At 28.6% G+C, this 21,199-nt stretch overlaps 1 protein-coding gene across 1 annotated transcript in view; it reads left to right on the top strand.

The window, feature by feature from the left end:
* slc4a4b (solute carrier family 4 member 4b) overlaps window positions 1-21,199 on the top strand; it is a 73,244-nt gene that overhangs the window by 42,968 nt on the left and 9,077 nt on the right. Inside the window, exons 7-18 of the mRNA XM_073824048.1 lie at window positions 591-686; window positions 963-1,039; window positions 5,318-5,475; window positions 7,148-7,235; window positions 7,329-7,483; window positions 7,941-8,057; window positions 9,812-9,986; window positions 12,834-12,967; window positions 17,302-17,570; window positions 19,041-19,099; window positions 19,271-19,456; window positions 21,080-21,193. Of these exons, the coding sequence (XP_073680149.1) occupies window positions 591-686; window positions 963-1,039; window positions 5,318-5,475; window positions 7,148-7,235; window positions 7,329-7,483; window positions 7,941-8,057; window positions 9,812-9,986; window positions 12,834-12,967; window positions 17,302-17,570; window positions 19,041-19,099; window positions 19,271-19,456; window positions 21,080-21,193 (1,628 nt within the window). The remainder of the gene's footprint in view (window positions 1-590; window positions 687-962; window positions 1,040-5,317; window positions 5,476-7,147; window positions 7,236-7,328; window positions 7,484-7,940; window positions 8,058-9,811; window positions 9,987-12,833; window positions 12,968-17,301; window positions 17,571-19,040; window positions 19,100-19,270; window positions 19,457-21,079; window positions 21,194-21,199) is intronic.

Here is a 21,199-nt window from a genome sequence, read left to right as displayed (position 1 = left end):
AAATTCTTAGTTTAGTGCTAAATTAATTAATATTTCAAAAAATAATTAAGAAATAATTATTTTTAATAACATTTTTTTCAATTTATTATTTGCTTATTCATTTATTTATTTTTAAAATATTTTAAGATTTTTTTCCATATTTGAAATATAAAATATGTAATATAAATGAGTGGTTTCTGCTATTTTTTTAAAAAGTGTTCATGATTTGTTTTTGCATTTACTATTTAGTCTTGAGTCTGAATAGCTGATAAATACTGTATAAATATATTATTTAAAAATAATCTATACAGTAGATAGATTATTATTATTAGCAGCCGTTTCAAAGCGTCCCCAACACTGGTTTCTCCTGTTTCAAAACTGTTCTCTTCTTTTCAAACTGTGCTTTGTTTTCCTAAATGTTGTTCCTAAATTTTCAGTTTTATTCAATGCTGCAGTTGACTTCTGAATCAGCGCTGTGAACCAGATTTATACTTGATTACTCTGCTCTAATGCTTTCTTTTCTCTCTTCCCTGTCTCTCGTCCTTCCCATGTGTCTCGATTGACTTGCATGCGCCCTGTCTTCCTGTCTTTCCCTCTCTGTGTGTGTGAAGCGCGCAGTTCTGTCGATCACTCTGTGCCTTGCTTTACCACCTTTGAACCTGACGAGCAAATGCAGATGCAGAGAAGCAACAGCATGGGACTTCTCTGTAAGTCTGTAGCTGAAGATTCAGACTGATTCATGCTAGATTTGCTCCTCTGGGAGTCCAGAGATGAAGAATTATCATGTAGTCCGGTTCTCTGTGAAAGACCCGCTCTAGTCTACTGTAAAACTGCAGATAAGGACTGAATGAATTATTTTGTATGTGCACAATATCTAAAGTTACTAAATTAATCTTTTGAGTGATATTTCTGCATTTTCTAAAAAGTGATTTAGCATGTGAGCTGCTGATCAACTGACCTTTGACCTTGTTTGACCTCTGCAGGTAGCCCGACCACGGCCCATCGTAACCTGACCTCCAACAGCCTCAGCGATCTCTCAGACAAACCTGAGAAAGACCAGGTATGTTTCTGTGTAAATCTAAGTGTGTTAACAGTTTATGCATTTTTTGTACAAGAACAATATAGTCGGGCTTTACCATAGATGTGAGATAAAATTAGTTTTTTCATTTCTGAATCACTCATTAGTTTTTGCATAAAAAAATAATTTCTGACAATATTTTCTCCAAAATTATAAATACTTATGCACTAAATAGTTTAATATTTAATAAATAATTATGATTAAGTAAATAATTAAATGCTTAATTTTGATGATGAATTAATTTGGTATAGAAACTATTTTCACTCAAAAAAGTAAAGTAAATTTAACAAATAATAATTACAAAGAATCTGAAAGAATTCAACGCATTAAATTAAACTTTAAATTTAAAATAAGACAGTATTTTCTTGTAAAATGTACTCCAGTAGTCATTATTTTATTTACAACTTAAAAAAAAAAACAATTGTTACAATGCATACAGACATTTTACTTTGGAGTTTTTATATAATTATATAAATTATAATTATTGGAATTGTAATATAATTATTTGCAATGATTTTTTTTATTTTTATTATAATCAACAAATACTACTATGATACATAAATGCTTGTCAGTTTAACAATATAATAATATGAATTTAAATTATTTAAAATAATTACAATATTTATTTTAATGTAATTTAAATTTTATTTTTGTGTATTGTTTTTAAATGATTGCACATTAACCTGAATATAATATATAATATTTTAATTAATAACAATACCTATAAAACAAAATGATATTTAAACTGATTTATTACATAATAAATAATATATAAATGATCTATAATATAATCATTTGTGTTAATGTAGATTAATGAATATATAATACTTTAAATAATAGCAACACTTAACGTTTAAATGTAAATGTAAATTACATGTATTTAGAATTTTATTATTTATAATTATTATGTAATTATATATTAACTGTAATTTATTAAAAATGATATAATATTTAAAATATTACTAGTAATTGTTAATATTATTTACACTATCAATCAAAAGTGAACAATAAACTTCAATATCTTTTAAAGAAGTCTCTTCAGCTCACCAAGCCTGCATTATTTAAACTTACGTAAAAAATGTAAAATATTTTTACTATTTAAAACAACTGATTTCTATATAAATATATTTTAAAATGTAATTTATTCCTGTGATCAAAGCTAGGTTTTCAGCATCATTACTCCCGTCTTCAGTGTCACATGATCCTACAGAAATCATTCTAATATGCTGATTTGCTGTTCAGGAAAATGTTTTATTATTATTAATATTATTATCAATATTTTAAACAGTTGAGTACATTTTCAGGATTCTTTGAGGAACAGAAAGATCTAAAGATCAGCTTTTATCTGAAATAAAAGCTTTTGTAACAAAAAGGGGTAGAAATTACAGAAATTAATACTTTTATTTTGCAAAGATACTTTAAATTGATCAAAAGTGATGACAGAGACATTTAAAATGTTTCAAAAAATTACTTTTAATGGGGAATTATAGGGAAATATGCTTAATCACCATGAAAGTAATATCTTAATGGTTAAAATAGGCTTAATTTTTGTGGTGTTTTGTAATGATATATGATAGCCAGGTGTGTTTTTTTAACAGCTTCTGTGAGTTTTTCCCACTATGTGTTCATTAGAGTCAGGATTGATGTGTGTTTCTCCTGTGGGAAGTTTGGTTAGGAAGGCTTCAGCCCCGGGTGTGACGTCTCTAGGACAGGAATGAGTGCAAAAGCACAAAAGAAACTCTTTTTCAAACACAGTAGCGCACAATTGAAACTCAGTATCAGTCTTTCACACGAGGACAAAACAGAGCCGCTGTCGTCAGTTGCGTCAATATTTGTGGATTAACGGGAGAGCCTCGTCAATCGCACAGAGCTCTTGTTGTGTATAATTCACGCTGCTGCAGTAATTATACTGATAACCTCAGATGAAAATCAGCCAGACCGCCAACATTACACACAAGGCCTCTTTTGTGTCTGTGTGTGTTCAGCTTGTATGTCATCCCAGTGTTTAGTGCTAATGAAGTGCTTTTGTTTATGCTAGTTGTGAGATTGTTTCCTTCCATGCTGCTTAAATCCTATCAGACTTTTATATTCGAATGAAATATGTGACCCTGGACCACAAAACCAGTCATAAGGGTCCATTTTTAAAATTGAGATGTATACATCATCTGAAAGCTGTATAAATAAGGTTTCTATTTGTTAGGATAGGACAATATGTGACCCTGGACCACAAAACCAGTCATAAGGTAAAATTTGACAAAACTGAGATTTATACATCATATGAAAGCTCAATAAATAAGCTTTCTATTGATGTATGGTTTGTTAGGATCGGACAATATTTGACTGAGATACATCTATTTGAAATCAGAAATCTGAGGATGCAAAAAAATCAAAAAGACTGAGAAAATCACCTTTAAAGTTGTCCAAATTAGGTTCTTAACAATGCATATTACAAATCAAAAATTACATTTTGATATGTTTACAGTAGGAATTTTACAAAAAATCTTCATGGAACATGAACTTTACTTAATTTCTCAATGATTTTTGGCATAAAAGAAAAATCAAAAATTTTGACCCATGCAATGTATTTTTGGCTATTGCTACAAACAAACCCCAGCGACTTAAGACTGGTTTTGTGGTCCAGGGTCACATATTTGGCTGAGATACAACTATTTGAAAATCTGAGGGTGCAAAAAAATCTTAATATTGAGAAAATTGCCTTTAAAGTTGTCCAGATGAAGTTTTGATATATTTTCAAAATATCTTGATGGAATCTGATCTTTACTTAATATCCTAGTAATTTTTGGCATAAAAGAAAATAATTTAGATCCATAATTTGGATCTCGATAATTTTGATCCATACAATATATTTTTGGATACTGCTACAAATATACCCATGCTACTTAAGGCTTATTTTAAAAATGCTTTATTAAATCACTGTACTTGGTCGGAGCTTTTAGTTTTTTTAGGTGTTTGTGTATGTGAAAGAAAGAAAGTAAATTTAAATATGTGACCCTGGACCACAAAACCAGTCTTAAGTCGCTGGGGTATATTTGTAGCAATAGCCAAAAATACATTGCATGGGTCAAAATTTTTGATTTTTCTTTTATGTCAAAAATCATTAAGAAATTAAGTAAAGTTCATGTTCCATGAAGATTTTTTGTAAAATTCCTACTGTAAACATATCAAAATGTAATTTTTGATTAGTAATATGCATTGTTAAGAACCTAATATGGACAACTTTAAAGGTGATTTTCTCAGTCTTTTTGATTTTTTTGCATCCTCAGATTTCTGATTTTCAAATAGATGTATCTCGGCCAAATATTGTCCTATCCTAACAAACCATACATCAATAGAAAGCTTATTTATTGAGTATATATCTCAGTTTATAGATGTATAAATCTCAGTTTTGTCTAATTTAACCTTATGACTGGTTTTGTGGTCCGGGGTCACATATAGGTCAGGGAATATAATATATAGTGAGAAATCAAAAACGTTATGCTTCCATTCTATATGTATTACTTTAAATACTTTTTATAATTAATGAGAAATTTATAAAATTATTTAATTTTTGCGATAACTTAATGCATGCAACAGAAAAATTACTGCATGCATTATAATAAAGATTCTGGAAAAGTGTGGTTAACTAAAACGTTTAACTAAACTGTTAACTAAATCATTTGTATTAGTTGCTATAAAGCTGGCATAATGTAAATAAATATAAATATTAGGTGAAAAATGTAAACAAAAAATGTAATTAAAATGAAACAACGAAAAAAAATATGAAAAAATGTAAAAAAAAAAATTAATATTGAGAAAATCGCCTTTAAAGTTGTCCAAATAAAGTTTTTAGCCATGCTTATTACTAATCAAAAATTAAGTTTTGATATATTTACGGTAGGACCTGTACAAAATATATTCATGGAACATGATCTTTACGTAATATCCTAATGATTTTTGGCATAAAAGAAAAATTATAATTTTGACCCATACAATGTATTTTTGGCTACTTAAGACTGGTTTTGTGCTCCATGGTCACAAATGATTAGTCACTGTTTATGTAATATCTGCAATATTGTTGGAGGATCTACAAAATCTGCAGTAATATTCGCAGTTTCAATATGTAAACTAGTACAAATCATTGTAAAGCATGCTTTATTTTTCTCTGTAAGAGTGATTTTCAGAGCTAGTAATTATAAACTAAAGCATTAAAGTTAATTAAGTGAAAAATATCCATCTTTTTCTCATTGTTTCTCTTTCTAGTTGAATAATAAGTTCATGAAGAAAATTCCCCGCGATGCAGAAGCATCAAACGTGCTGGTCGGCGAGGTGGACTTTCTGGACACTCCCTTCGTAGCATTTGTGCGTCTTCAACAGGCCGTCATGTTAGGAGGACTCACAGAGGTTCCTGTTCCCACACGGTAACCGACTCAGTGGTGTTTAAAGGAATACTTCACACAAAAATTTAAATTTGCTGAAAATGTACTCACCCTCAGGACATCCAAGATGTAGATGAGTTTGTTTCTTCATCAGATTTGGAGAAATGTAACATTACATTACTTGTACACAAACAGATCCTCTTCAGTGAATGGGTGCCGTCAGAATGAGAGTCCAAACTGCTGATAAAAACATCACAATAATCCACGCAACTCCAGTCCATCAGATTTTTGTTTTGTTTTGTAAGAAACAAATCCATCTATCATTTACTTCAAATGCCACTTCTGGCCAAAATATGAGTCCATAGTCCATAATAACACTTCCTCCAGTGAAAAAAGTCCATCTCCTGTTGTCTTTCACATCAAAATCCACCACATATTTGTCTAGAACTGTTTTCACTTGTAAACAGTGCTTGATCTGTGCATATTTCGCTCCTGAGACAACTTTTTTTTTTTACTGACTAAAGCAGTATTATGGGTAGAGTCTCATACTTTAGTCAGAAGCCAGAGTTTAAAGTTAAAATTGTATTAATGATGGATTTGTTTCTTACAAACATGTATTTTTTTTACTTCACAAGATGGACGAGAGTGTTGTGGATTACTTGTGGATTATTGTGATGTTTTTATCAGCTGTTTGGACTCTCATTCTGACGGCACCCATTCACTGCAGAGGATCCATTGGTGAGCAAGTGATATAATGCTACATTTCTCCAAATATGTTATACTCATCTACATCTTGGATGCCCTGAGGGTGAGTAAACCTCAAGCAAATTCTCATTTTTGGGTAAACTGTTTCTTTTTCTTTAAAGCTGTTCAATTCATAAATTGATTAATTACTACAAAAATATCTATTTGTATTGATGAGAATTTGCTAAAAGTTTACTTACCCTTACTTATCCAGGATGTAGATGAGTTTGTTTCTTCATCAGATTTGGAGAAATATAGCATTACATCACTTGCTCACCAATGGATGCTCTGCAGTGAATGGGTGCCGTCAGAATGAGAGTCCAAACAGCTGATAAAAACATTACACTAATCCACAAGAAATCCACTCCAATCCATCAATTAACATCTTGTGAAACGAAAAGATGTGTGTTTTTAAGAAACATCCATTATTAAGACATTTTAAGTCCATAATCTATAATAACGCTTCCTTCAGGCAAAAAGTCCACCTCCTTTTATTTTCTCACATCAAAATACACTGACATACTTGTATTTGTAACTTTTTTATTTTCACTTGAATACGTGTTTAATTTCTCTCCTGATTCAGACAAGATGGCTTTTTCAATAGAGAAGGCTATATTATTGATTGATGACTTGTATTTTAGCCAAAATCAACGGTTTCTTATAAACATACAGCTTTTCGCTTCACAACATGTTAATTGATGGACTGGAGCGGATTGGTGGTGGATTATTGTGCGGTTTTTATCAGCTGTTTGGACTCTCATTCTGACGGCACCCATTCACTGCAGAGTATCTATTGGTGAGCAAGTGATATAATGCTACATTTCTCCAAATTTGTTCTACTCATCTACATCTTAAATGGCCTGAGGGTGAGTAAACCTTCAGCAAATTTTCGTTTTTTGGGTGAACTGTTCCTTTAAAACTATGCAATTCAAAAAATGATTACTACAACAGTATCTATTTGTATTTATAGGTTCCTATTTATTCTGTTGGGGCCCAAAGGAAAGGCCAAATCATATCGTGAGATTGGACGTGCCATCGCTACACTCATGTCTGATGAGGTGTGTTTATTTGCATTGCTAATAGTATTTAGTGTTTATCCAGTTATTTTACCTGAACCGTGGTCTAACTCTGTGTGCTTTTGGCTCCTGCAGGTGTTTCATGACATAGCTTATAAAGCGAAAGACCGCGGTGACCTGCTGGCAGGCATTGACGAGTTCCTGGATGAAGTCATTGTGCTTCCTCCAGGAGAATGGGACCCTGATATCAGGATCGAACCTCCTAAATCCGTCCCGTCTGCTGATAAACGGTACAAAATTCTCAGTCTTTTCCAATTCTTCATTTGCCTTTTTTTTTTTTTTTTTTTTTTTTTATATTGCAGTATTATCATATTGTAAGATTTTGATATTGTTACATCCCTACAGATTACAACTATTTCTTCAGTTCTCATGATTTTTACACATATGGATGATTCTGATGACTTTTCTGATTATTTTATGCCTAATTCTGATTTCCACTTTTTACACTCCTTTGCAGATTGTAAATTAAATTAAACATTTTGAATACTTATTTTTGTTATCAAAACGTTTGAATCTTTTTGTTATTTTGTAAGTGCATTAAAGCGCAAACATACATATAATTTGGAAAATTAGCATCATCAAATTAGGCAATATTTAAACAAAAACCAATGAAACTGTGTGTGTGTGTGTGTGTGTGTGTGTGTGTGTGTGTGTGTGTGTGTGTGTGTGTGTGTGTGTGTTTTTTAGTAAAAACAATATTGCCGGAGGGGAAGGTCTTCAGATGAATGGCGGTACTCCTCACGACGGGGGTTCAGGAGGTGGTGGCGGCCACGCGGTCGGCGATGAACTCAAATTTACCGGCAAGTAAGTATATAAAAAAGCACAAACGCATGTTCATGAGCTCTTAAAACAGTTAACTTGAGTTTATATTGGTCTTTGTTATTTCTATACTGTGAAAAGTGCAGAAAATTGCAGTTATTGTATCTACATGACCATTCAAAAGTTTGGGGTCAGGACGATTTTTTCATGTTTCTGAAAGATGCCTCTTCTGCTCTCCAAAGTTGCCTTTGTTTGATCAAAAATACTGTAGAATCAGCAATATTGTGAAATATTATTACAGTTTAAAAAAGCTTTTTTCTATTTGAATATAATATAAAATGTAATTTATTCCTGTGACGCAAAGCTGAATTTTCAGCATCATTCCACAATTAATAATAATGTACTGCTGTTTATAATTTTAATGGTTTGTTGTTTAATAAATAATTCCACTAATAATTAAAAATGATAAAATTGTAATAACAATAATACTTTATTAATTATTTACTTAATATTAATATTATTACTGTAATTAATTTGCTATTTAATATTAAAAGCATTAGAAATACATTAAAATCAGTAAAATTGTAAAATATTGTTATTATTTATAATAGCTGTTTTCCATTTGAATATATCAAAAATTGTAATTTATTCCTGTGATGCAAAGCTGAGTTTTCAGCATCATTACTCCAGTCTCTAGTGTCACAAGATCCTTCGGAAATCATTTTAATATGCTGATTTGCTGCTCAAGAAACATTTTTATTAATAGTATTTTTGTGGAAACTTTGATTTTAGGATTCTGTGATGAATAGAAAAGTCGAAAGAACAGCATTTATTTGAAATAAAAATCTTATTTTACATTATAATAGTCTTTACTGTCACTTTTGATCATTTTAATGCATAATAATAAGAGTAAGTGTCAGTGATGTTTTCGTCAACGATGACGATGACGAAATCATTTCGTTGACGCCACTTTTTTTCATGACGATAACGAGACGATGACGAGATAAAAATGGCTCGTTGATGACTAAAACATGACGAGACGTGTGTGAGTTTTCGTTGACGAGACGAGAATAGACGAAAGTGTTAGTGGGTGGTCCGTCAGACGTTTAAAATGCATGACATTTCCGCTTATTGTGCATGCCAATTAAAACTTAAAAAGTATCTGACGCTATGGCAAGCCGTTTTAGCATTAAATACTCTTTGCTATACTAGTATGGCAAGCCGTTTTAGCATTCCATCCTTTTTGTCTTTTATGTTCTAAAACATTCCTTCATTATTGTAATTATTGGTGAAAATAGTCGATCCGGAAGCTCACATTGTGTTGAACTATAGATCTGCTATTTTCAGAACTTATAATTGACACTACCCAACAGCAAAATATTTACTGACCTACATTAATTTGTTAAAAGACTACTTTTTTCCCTTTTTTTGACTAAAACTAGACTAAAACCTTTTTGACTTTTCGTCCACTAAAACTAGACTAAAACCTTTTTGACTTTTCGTCGACTAAAATTGGACTAAAACTATCACATATAGAAGTGACTAAAATTTGACTAAAACTAAGAAGCATTTTAGTCCAAAAGACTAAGACTAAGACTAAATCTAAGATGGTTGTCAAAAACAACACTGGTAAGTGTAGGAACAATTTCTGTTTGATAAGACCCGTAATAATTACTTTTGTTGGTTCATGCAATATTAAAACCATATAATAGTTCTGTAATATTTTTTACTCCAATAAGTAAACTTTTTGGGTTACCCAAGTAAATATTTCTCAAAAAGGTAATCTCTTTGTCTCTTAGGTTTTGCGGTGGCCTCGTTCTGGACGTCAAGAGGAAGCTCCCGTTTTTTGCGAGCGATTTTTACGACGCTATCCACATTCAGTCCTTGTCTGCCATCTTGTTCATTTACCTGGGAACCGTAACAAACGCCATCACCTTCGGAGGGCTGCTGGGAGACGCCACTGAGAACATGCAGGTTTGGGATTCTTCATGTCTTTTTCTGACTGACTAAACTAGTGTCAGACAGTTAGGCTCAGCTAGGTTTATTCGGGAACTGCTGGAAATACAATTTGGCTGACGTTGTGTTCACAGCTCTGGGGATTCAAAGGCCACAGATAGCTGTTTGATTATCAAACATGTCATGCCAAATGTATGTCATGCGTTTCCTAGATCACCTAGAAACAGATGTACATGTCAGGATTTGATCCGTGCTGTACTAAGAGTGACTTTTCTTCGAACAACTGCGAGTATAAATAGTGTCAGGATTGTGTGTTGTGCTTTTAGACATGTGCAGCGACTGCAGAGTTTGCGCATATATTTAGCAGTGCAGTTATATGGCGCAGGCTAAGGAGGATCAGCCATAAATAGCCTCAGATTAAGCGCACACACGCATAAAATCACACAAATACACTTTGGAAAAAACCCTCTAAGGGAATCCTTCTCCTGACCTCTGGCCTTTACTTACAAAGCCTGCCTTAAAAATGTCAAAATAAAGCTTTATGTTGAGGTCACAGGCTGGTATTTTTATATTTTTGTCTCATCTTTAAAAACCTTGAAGATGACTTGTGTTTGGAGATAAATATGTAAACATATTAAATATGTAAACACAAATGTGAATGCAGAATAGTTTAATTGTTTAGCGCTGTCCAGGCTTTGGACCGTATAAGTCGATGGGATTTTGACCATTTATCAAATTAATTAATAATAATAATTGTTATTTTTTATATTTTTATAATTATTTATATTTTATTTATTTATTATTAATTGACAAAATAATTATATAATAATTAGTGGTGGGCATAGATTAATTTTTTTAATCTAGATTAATCTAGATTAAATCTTGAAATTAATCTAGATTAATCTAGATTAAAATGGCTAATTTGAATTCTTCTGAAAGCATTCAGAATATGTGTGCTACCCAAATAATGACTAAAAGTAAGTCTTTGAGAACGGGTTTCTCAAGCCAGGTGGCGCATTAGACCAGGGGCTCATCTCCTGTTTCCAAAATGCATTACAAACTGCTTGACAATTGCATTTACAACACAATTAACTATACAAACTTGTGTAACCAAGTACTTCTGCGCAAAAGGCTGTACGACGTGCGCGTTCCAGTAAAATATACAGGCGCGCGGGTATGGATAGCCTATCTGCGTGCATCTTACAATAAACTGCGTTGCTTTTAGAAGCGTCAATTCAGTTGTTGCATATAGTTTAATGTCTTTATTTCGGGATTATCAAAGTAAATTATAACTCAAACTTGAGATTTTACTGGGGCACAGCAGATTTTCACTGAGGCACGTGCCCCAGTAAAAAGGGTCTAACAACGCACGCACCTGCCCTGAAGCGGCTTCATAACTGCATCCATGTCTGCGCGTCTCATTTGATGTGGTAATTTCACAGAAGTTGAAGACTTGTTCTCGCCCCCTACAGTGCAATTCAACTAGATATACGTCATCCGCGCTAAAATATCAAAGTGAAAGTCATCATATCTTGCGTAGTTTAGACCCAGCTCCCAACCCAACTTTGAGAATAGATTAACGGCGATATTTTTTTTATCGCGCGATATGAGTCTCACGTTAACGCAGCACGTTAACGCCGATAACGGCCCACCACTAATAATAATCCTAACAATCATTTATATATTTATTATTCATATTCATTTATTTAAGAATCTTATAATATAACAGTAAACAATAATATGTATTATTAATTAATAGTAATTAATAAATAAATATAATTTTAATATTATTAATGTACTATTTTTATTATTATATTAAAATAATTATTAAAATAATTTATTATTATTACATTTTAAATATAAAACATTTGTCTTGTGTGTTTAAAAACCTCGAAGATGACTTGTGTTTGGAGGTAAATATGTAAACACACATCTTAATGCAGAATAGATTTTGAATATAAAAAAACATATGTAATATTTAAAACTAACAATAATTTATGTATTTATTATTAATTAGTAGTAATTATACTATTTGCTGTTTAAATGTTTTTATTATTATTATTATTATCACCACCACATTAATAATAATCACAATTATTCTTACACTATCCAGCATAGTATTAATAATTAAAATATATATTATTGTAATAATTATACTTTATTAATTATTTATTATTATTATTAATTTGCTATTTAATATTAAAAACAAAGGTGTAATAATTATATCCAACAATAATCTATAAATTTATTATTAAATAATAGTAATTAATATATATAAAATTGTAATATTGATATTATTATTAATCAATAATAAACATTACATAATAGTAATAATAATGTTATTATTCATTTATATATAATATTAATATTATATTAAACATTTAATATGAAGGGATTGACCATATAAATTGTTTTACTGGTGTTTTACCCTTATTTTAAATTATATATATATATATATACACACACACACACATTTCATATTGTATTAGGGTTGAAGGAAATGGCAGAATTGGTCCTGGCAGAAAATAACATTGTTTTCTTAATGTGTATGAATTACACACTTACATTTAATAGTTAAAGGTTTGTTCAAATCAAACTGATCAATAGTATGAGCAAAGGCAGTAGAGATGCTAACATAAGAAAACTCAAGGTGTTTGTGTTGGAAAGAGGCATTTGTCTGAATAAGCACTTTCAGATTTGACTGTCAGGCAGAAATGTGCTTGTGAAGAAACAGCTGCCGTCACATACAGGCTCAGATCTGATAAGAGTTCCTGTTTTAGTGCTTTTACGCCAACATGCCTTCAAATGCAATATCTTTGCTTTAGTTTTTCCGCTTGACGACTGTGTTTTTGTCTGTCTGCGCAGGGCGTGCTGGAGAGTTTCCTCGGGACGGCGTTGACTGGTGCAGTGTTTTGTTTGTTTGCGGGTCAACCTCTCACTATCCTGAGCAGCACCGGACCCGTGCTCGTCTTTGAAAGACTGCTCTTTAACTTCAGCAAGTGGGTATCACAATTACATACATAAGCATCGCACATAAGTATGTGCTAAAAGAGTAAGCCATCAGCGGGATGAGTTATGTTAACAATGATAGATAGATAGATAGATAGATAGATAGATAGATAGATAGATAGATAGATAGATAGATAGATAGATAGATAGATAGATAGATAGATAGATAGTTTATAAATATAAAAAAATATATAAATATATTTTTAAATATAATACTATTTGTGACCCTGGACTACAAAACCAGTCATAAGGTTAAATTTGACAAAACTGAGATCTATGCATCATATGAAAGCTCAATAAATAAGCTTTCTATTGATGTATGGTTTGTTAGGATAGGACAATATTTGGCCGAGATACATCTATTTGAAAATCTGGAATCTGAGGGTGCAAAAAAATCTAAATACTGAGAAAATCACCTTTAAAGTTGTCCAAATTAAGTTCTTAACAATGCATATTACTAATCAAAAATTACATTTTGATGTATTTACAGTAGGAATTTTACAAAAAATCTTCATGGAACATGATCTTTACATAATTTCCTAATGATTTTTGGCATAAAAGAAAAATCAATAATTTTGACCCATACTATGTATTTTTGGCTATTGCTTTTGTGGTCCAGGGTCACATTTCATTACTAATATTATTATTTATTTAATTTTAAAAATGTTGTCTTATTATTATAAAATCTGTATATAAGCACATTAAGAAAAGATACAAAAATTATTATTTTAGATAGATTTTATTACTACTATTTAATTTTCAAATGTATTAGTCTTATTCTTATTATTATTATACAATTTATATGTTAAACACATAGAAATTACATTAAATTTTATTACTATTATTATTAATTTAATTTTTAAATGTATTAGTCTTATTCTTCTTACTACTGTTATTATAAAATTTATATAATAAACACATTAATTAAAGTCACAAAAAATAATTATTTTAGATAGAGATTTCATTACTATTATTATTAATTTATTTTTAAATGTATTAGTCTTATTCATATTATTATTATTATTATTATTATTAAATGTATATAATAATAACATTAATAAAAGTCACATAAATAATTATTTTAGATAGAGATTGTATTACTATTATTATTAATTTATTTTTAAATGTATTAGTCTTATTCATCTTATTATTATTATTATTATTATTATAAAATTTATATAATAAACACATTAATGAAAGTCACAATAAATAATTATTTTAGATAGAGATTGCATTACTATTATTATTAATTTATTTTTAAATGTATTAGTCTTATTCATCTTATTATTATTATTATTATTATTATTATTATTATTATTAAATGTATATAATAATAACATTAATAAAAGTCACATAAATAATTATTTTAGATAGAGATTTTATTACTATTAATATTTATTTATTTTTAAATGTATTAGTCTTATTCATCTTATTATTATTATAAAATTTTTATAATAATAACATTAATAAAAGTCACAAAAATATTCTTTTAGATTTTAGAGAGATTTTATTACTATTATTATTTTTTAATGTATTAGTCTTATGCTTTTTATTGTTATTATAACATATATATGAAAAACACAATAAAAGTGACAGTTTTCAAATGTATTAGTCGTATTCTTATTAATATTTTACATTTTATATAATAATCACATTAATAGTGAAATAATACATTATTATTTTGGCTGTGCAATGGAGTTCAGTGCAGCTTGATTCATTCATTCTTTTGATAAACAATCAACAGTATTTATACGATTTATACCAGTCTGATTTTATAGCCAAACTTATCCGTTTCACATTTAGTTTAAAAAATATGTTTAAAACATCAGCTTGAATTTGAATCCATCAACAAATGCAGACTGTGAATCTACACTTCAGTTTATACTTCCTCTCTGTATGGATGTATCATATTTAGTTTGACCAAAAACGAGCAGCATTCCCTGGAACTCGTGTGGCTTTGTGTCATTTGAAGTACAAAACGTTCAGACTTATCTGGAACCAAGATACATCTTATTGTTTTCCCATTTCCGCCAAGGTCTCGTCTCTTTGTCTGTGTGTATGAATACATTTCTCTCTCTCTCTCTCTCTCTCTCTCTCTCTCTCTAAGAGGTTTCTGGTTTCTGTGTTTATGTTCCATTATGAATAATTGAGTCAGATTTCATGTCTGCTTCTGCTAGCGTGTATCAATTCAGCTTCGCCCGGGGGTTTCCATCTAAAGCGCTGAGTCTAGAATAATGGATTGTAATATATTTGATGAGTCAGATGTTGTATGTTAACATGATTAGTACTTTCTAATCAATAAAGAGACTGGATTCAGTATGTAACACAAGGAGCAAAAGAAAAATAGTCGTTTGGAAAATAATCCAAAATAATTAATGATTAAAAAGGAAATAAATTATTATTATTGTTATTGTTAAATTAAATTATAATAAAATAACTAAATACAATTTAAATAATTAATAATTAAATATACACATTTATGTATATAATTAAAAATAAAATAAATAAATAATAATAAAAAATTATATTTATTTAATTCTTAATTCAAAAGTTATTTTTAATTCAATATTTGTTTATTTTGTTTTTTATTTAATTTTTATATATATAGATATAAAAATGTATATGTATATATACATATATTTAATTCTTAATTCAAAAATATTTTTATATTTGTTACTTTTAACTATACATCTATTATTTAAAAAAAGGTAAATATATATATATATGTATATTGTTTTAATTAGAAAAAATATTTTTATTGATATATTTCAATATACATATATTTATAATATATATAGAGAGAGAAAGGGAGAGTCCAAATAAAAGTGTAAAATGTCTTGAATAAAAATGTATATTATATATATTTTATTTTATTTAAAATGTATAAAAATATAAATATTTTTAAAATTAATTCTTAATTCCAAAAATATTTATATATTTATAAAATTTTAAATACACACATATAATTTTTTTTTTCTAAATAATTAAAAATGTTTTGAATAAAAACATTTCAGGTATTTATAAAATATACACATTTATGTATATAATTAAAATTGTTTTAAATAAAAAGATATATCCATATTTAATTTTTTTATTAAAAAAATATTTTTATATTTATATATTTTAATATACATAATATATTATATTTAAAAAATATATTGTAATATATATATATATAGAGAGAGAGAGAGAATATAGAGTCCCTTCCACTTTAAATAATTAAAAATGTCTTGAATACAATGTATGTGTGTGTGTGTGTGTGTGTGTGTGTGTGTGTATACATTAATTTCAAAAATATTTATATATTTATACATTTGAAATAAACACATAATTTTTTAAAATGTAATTATATTGCCTTCCTTTTCTAAATAATTACAAATGTCCTGTTTAAAAAGTTTTATTTCTATATATTTTTTTTATATTTTAAGTGTATATATATATATATATATATATATATATATATATATATATATATATATATATATATATATGTAATTATATGTAATTAAGTGTAAATATATATACTAGGGCTGGGCAATTTGGCTTAGAATCAAAATCTCGATTAATTGAACATTTTAACCCGATTACGATTAATGAACGATTATTTTATTTATTAATAAAATTATATTTAATTATATTTATATAATAATTATTTTTTTGCCCTCATAGTTCACTGACAAGTTTTGTACAGTAAATATGTTCACATATTACAAGCGAGAGATTTTTGGATGAAGGGTGCATTACTTGATTTTAAAATAATTGAAGGAAACACACTTTCTACGATCTATGATTATTAATTGAACATCAGTGTTGAACAACTGAAATTAAAGCAAGCATTGCTTAAAACGAAAAGTCACATTTTTCTTAAATTAGTGAAAATAAATAACTTGCACTATTGGAAACAAAATAAATAATTTTCAATGTTTTTCATATTAAAAGTAGAAAATAAGCAGTATCTCCTCTAAATAAAATTACCCTTGTATATCCTGTAAAAATAGTTTTTACTGTATAAATACTGTTTAAGCTCTCCATCGACATGTCGGCGGAATAACGGAACGGAGCGCTTGTGTTTTTTAAAGGGAAAGTAATTGAAATAATCTTCCTGGAAAAATTTTAACGATTATAGGTTCTGAATGTCGATTTCGATTATTTTTCGATTAATCGCCCAGCCCTAATATATACATACATTTGCATACTCAGTATGCATACTACATGCTTTGTTTCAAAAGCAGTGGACAGTATGACTTTTCAAACATATTGCTAGTCATATTATCCTTAACTTGTCATTAGTTGATTGTTTTGTGTTTGCCTTTGATTGTTTCAGGGATAATGATTTCGACTATCTGGAGTTCCGGCTGTGGATCGGCCTGTGGTCTGCTTTCATGTGTCTGGTCCTAGTCGCCACAGACGCCAGTTTCTTGGTGCAGTACTTTACCCGCTTCACGGAGGAAGGGTTTTCTGCTCTCATCAGCTTCATCTTCATCTACGACTCCTTTAAGAAAATGCTCAAACTGGCGCACCATCATCCAATCAACTCAGAATTCAACATGGACCTGGTCACGCAATACAGATGCCACTGCACTCCTCCAGACGGTGAGACGATGACTGAGTGAAAGAGAAAAAAATCTGTATTTATGTAATATAGTACATTTTTAATAATGTTATTTTTAGTAATATTTCTATATTACAATAATAATATATTAACATCATTGCTTGTTTTCAGGAAAAAATCTTAATATTAAAGTATTTTTATATTTACTCTTTTTTTAAATTGACAAGTTGTTACTTTGTCAATTATTTTTACATTTTCTTTCAATTATGCACATAATTTGGATATTCTTATTAGAAAACAATAATAATATAATAATGTTTTGCATTTGATTTCTGATTATTTATTATTGCAGTTAACACTGCAGCATACAGTAAAGTTTTTAAAATGTGCTTTTCTTAGTGTTTTTGATTGCAGGTTGGTACATTTTCAGTTATAGATTTTTTTTTATTAATCATTAATGTTATCAATTTTTATACATGCTATTTGTTTATTTATTTTATATAAATGGAATGGTATTGTAACATACATATTTGTTTTTTAGATAAATATATATCAGAAAATCTCTTCTTTTTTACTCTGTTGACAAATGTTTGCTTTTTAAATTTTTTTATATTTTATGATTCACATCATATAATTCACGTTTTTAAAATTTTACATGCTGTTTTCTTTTTTTCTTTGTTATTAATTATTTTTTTTATTTGCATATTTATTTATTGATTTTATAAATATAATAATATACTAATAGTAGTATAGTAACATTAAAACTTGTTTTAAAGATAATATAACATTTTAAATGTTTTTATATATTGACAATTTTTTTTATTTTAAGTTTTATTTATAATTAATATAGTATAGTTCATATTTTTTCTATAATTACTATACATGCTATTTATTTATTTTTAAATATAGTAGTATATTCACATTAATTCTTGTTTGCAGACAAATATATTTTTAGGTTTTATTTATGCTATCGACAAATGTTTAATTTTTTCATGTTTATTTATAATTAACATCATTCACATTTTTTTTTTTAATTACTGAACATAAAATGTATTTATTATATATTTTTATATACTAATAGTAGTATACTCACATTAATTTAATGTAATTTAATTAAATTTTTATGTTTATTTATAATTTGTATTGTATGGTTGACATTTTGTATAAATACATTCTATTTATTTGTTTTTATAAAAAATATTTTTAAATATATAAATATACTAATAGTAATATATTTTATAATATATTTTTTATAATTACTATACATGCTATTTATTTCTTTTTAAATACATTAATATACTAATAGTGATATATTCACATTAATACTTGTTTTTAGACTAAATATTATGTTTAAAAAAAAAAATTTATACCCTATTGACAAATTGTTACTTTGAATTTTGTAGATTTTCTTTCCGTTTTGACACGTGGCTTGTATATTCTTATTAGAACAGGACAAAATAGGGTTTAATATAAAACCAAACTCATGTTTTGTGTGTGTTTTTATTCAAAAGGTAACATTTCAGTTGTGTACACGGAGAAAATGGAAGCGCTAATGAACAGCACTGGACAGGTAGACACTCTAAAAATACTTTAAAATACCCACAATGCATCAGTACAATTAGATAAGTAAAAAAACACAATTTTAAGTTAGTTACTGCAAAAATACAACACATATGACATTTAAAAAGATTAAAAATATTGATATGAATGAGCATAATTGTTGATGTTTGTGTTTGCACAGCATCTGAACGCGACCTGGGCGTCTTTGACTCGTTCTGAGTGTTTGGAGTGGGGCGGTCAGCTGGAGGGACCGGCGTGTAAATACGTCCCGGATATCACCCTCATGTCCTTCATGCTGTTCTTCGGCACTTACGCCTGCTCCATGGGTCTGAAGAAGTTCAAAACCAGCCGATTTTTCCCAACTCGGGTACACAAACACGCACACGTCACCATCGCTCATTAATGAGGATCTTAATTGGCTTATGCTATACTCATAAGGATATTCATCCTCACAGGACAAGGAAACCCTGCCCGTCACACACGCACACACACACACACACACACACACACACACACACACACACAGGTGTTAAGCTTCAATCTGAAACTCATTGCTTCTGAATTAAAGCGTCTTTTGGTTTGGCAGCTGTAATGGAAAATAGTCCATCACTGATCCGTCCAAAAATGCTGTAGCATATTAGCAATCTGCACTCATTAAAACACCATTAATCTCCACTAATTAGAGATTACAGATTTAAAGATTATAGTTTTCATTTTTCGATTCTGGTGTATATAGTGCATTTCTAGTCTGTGATCAGTGGTGTATTTGGTTTTGATTTTGATTATTGGGAACTGCATGTAGCAATACAACATACGGTTTACTAATGAGCTTTTTTCTGCATTAGGCATTTTTGATTTATACATTTTTACATCCTCTTTTTTTTTTGCATACATGTAAAATGCGACTGTCCTGTATGGTATATTTTTTGTTTTACATACATTTTTAGTTGTTATAACTGTTGTTATAAATCATATATCTTTTTATTTTATTTTATTTTATTTTATTTTATTTTGATAGAGATCAAGTCCTGTTCTTTTTTTGATTAAATATCTTTCTTTGCTTAAAAATATGGCACATTGTTCAAGTAAAATGGTTTTAAATTGATTGTAAGTGAACAAAAAAAAAATGCATATAAAAGTGACAAAAACGCAACTAAATTACTAAAAGTTTAACTAAGATACAGGATAAGTGATAATACAAAAATATAATTCAAAATATTAACAAAAATTCTAATAACATTTGAGTGGTTTAAATGTAAATTTTTTATTTCATTTTATTTTATTTTGATAGAAATATTTTTTTTCATTGAATATCTTACTTTGTTTAAAAATATGGCACATTATTCAAGTAAAATGGTTTTACATTTATTTTAAGTGAACTAAAAAAAGAAGAAAATGAAAAACAAAATTACTAAAAGTTTAACTAACATACAGTAAAAACTGCTAATATAAAAATATAAAACATGCTAATATATACACTGTACAATTTAACAACAAATGAGATATACACAACATTAAATAAACAAATTAAATAAACACCTATTTTACACAGTATTTACTTAAGAAAAGATGGGAAAAATAAATAAATAAATGGTCACTGCATCAAAAAAAAAATCACTTTCCTTTATGCATTTATATTATAAATTGTAACACTAAATCTTAAGGGAAAAAACACAAAATACTGTATTGTGTGCTTGATTTCTGATTATTGAGCATTTATAATTATTATACATGCTGTTTATTTATTTATTATATTAATATATTAATATAATTATAGTAATATATTAACATTACTACTTGTTTTCATAGAAAATATCTTCATATTTAAAAGTTTTTTTTTAATTATTATTATTTTAGAAACTTAAAAGGAATAATAAAATAAACATAAAATCTTAATGCTGAAAAAAGCCATGTGTTGTTTGTACAAAGTCTGCACTCTTTGAGCTGTCTATGTGAATTCATATTCTGAATGGTTGTTTATATTTCGCAGGTCCGCAAACTGATCAGTGATTTCGCCATTATTCTGGCCATTCTGATCTTCTGCGGCGTGGACGCGCTGATCGGTGTGGATACACCCAAACTAATAGTGCCAAGTGAATTCAAGGTGTGT

This window comes from Garra rufa, chromosome 19 (assembly GCF_049309525.1).
Source record: "Garra rufa chromosome 19, GarRuf1.0, whole genome shotgun sequence".
NCBI classification, from domain to species: domain Eukaryota; kingdom Metazoa; phylum Chordata; class Actinopteri; order Cypriniformes; family Cyprinidae; genus Garra; species Garra rufa.
This window is presented reverse-complemented; position numbering and strand designations above follow the sequence as displayed.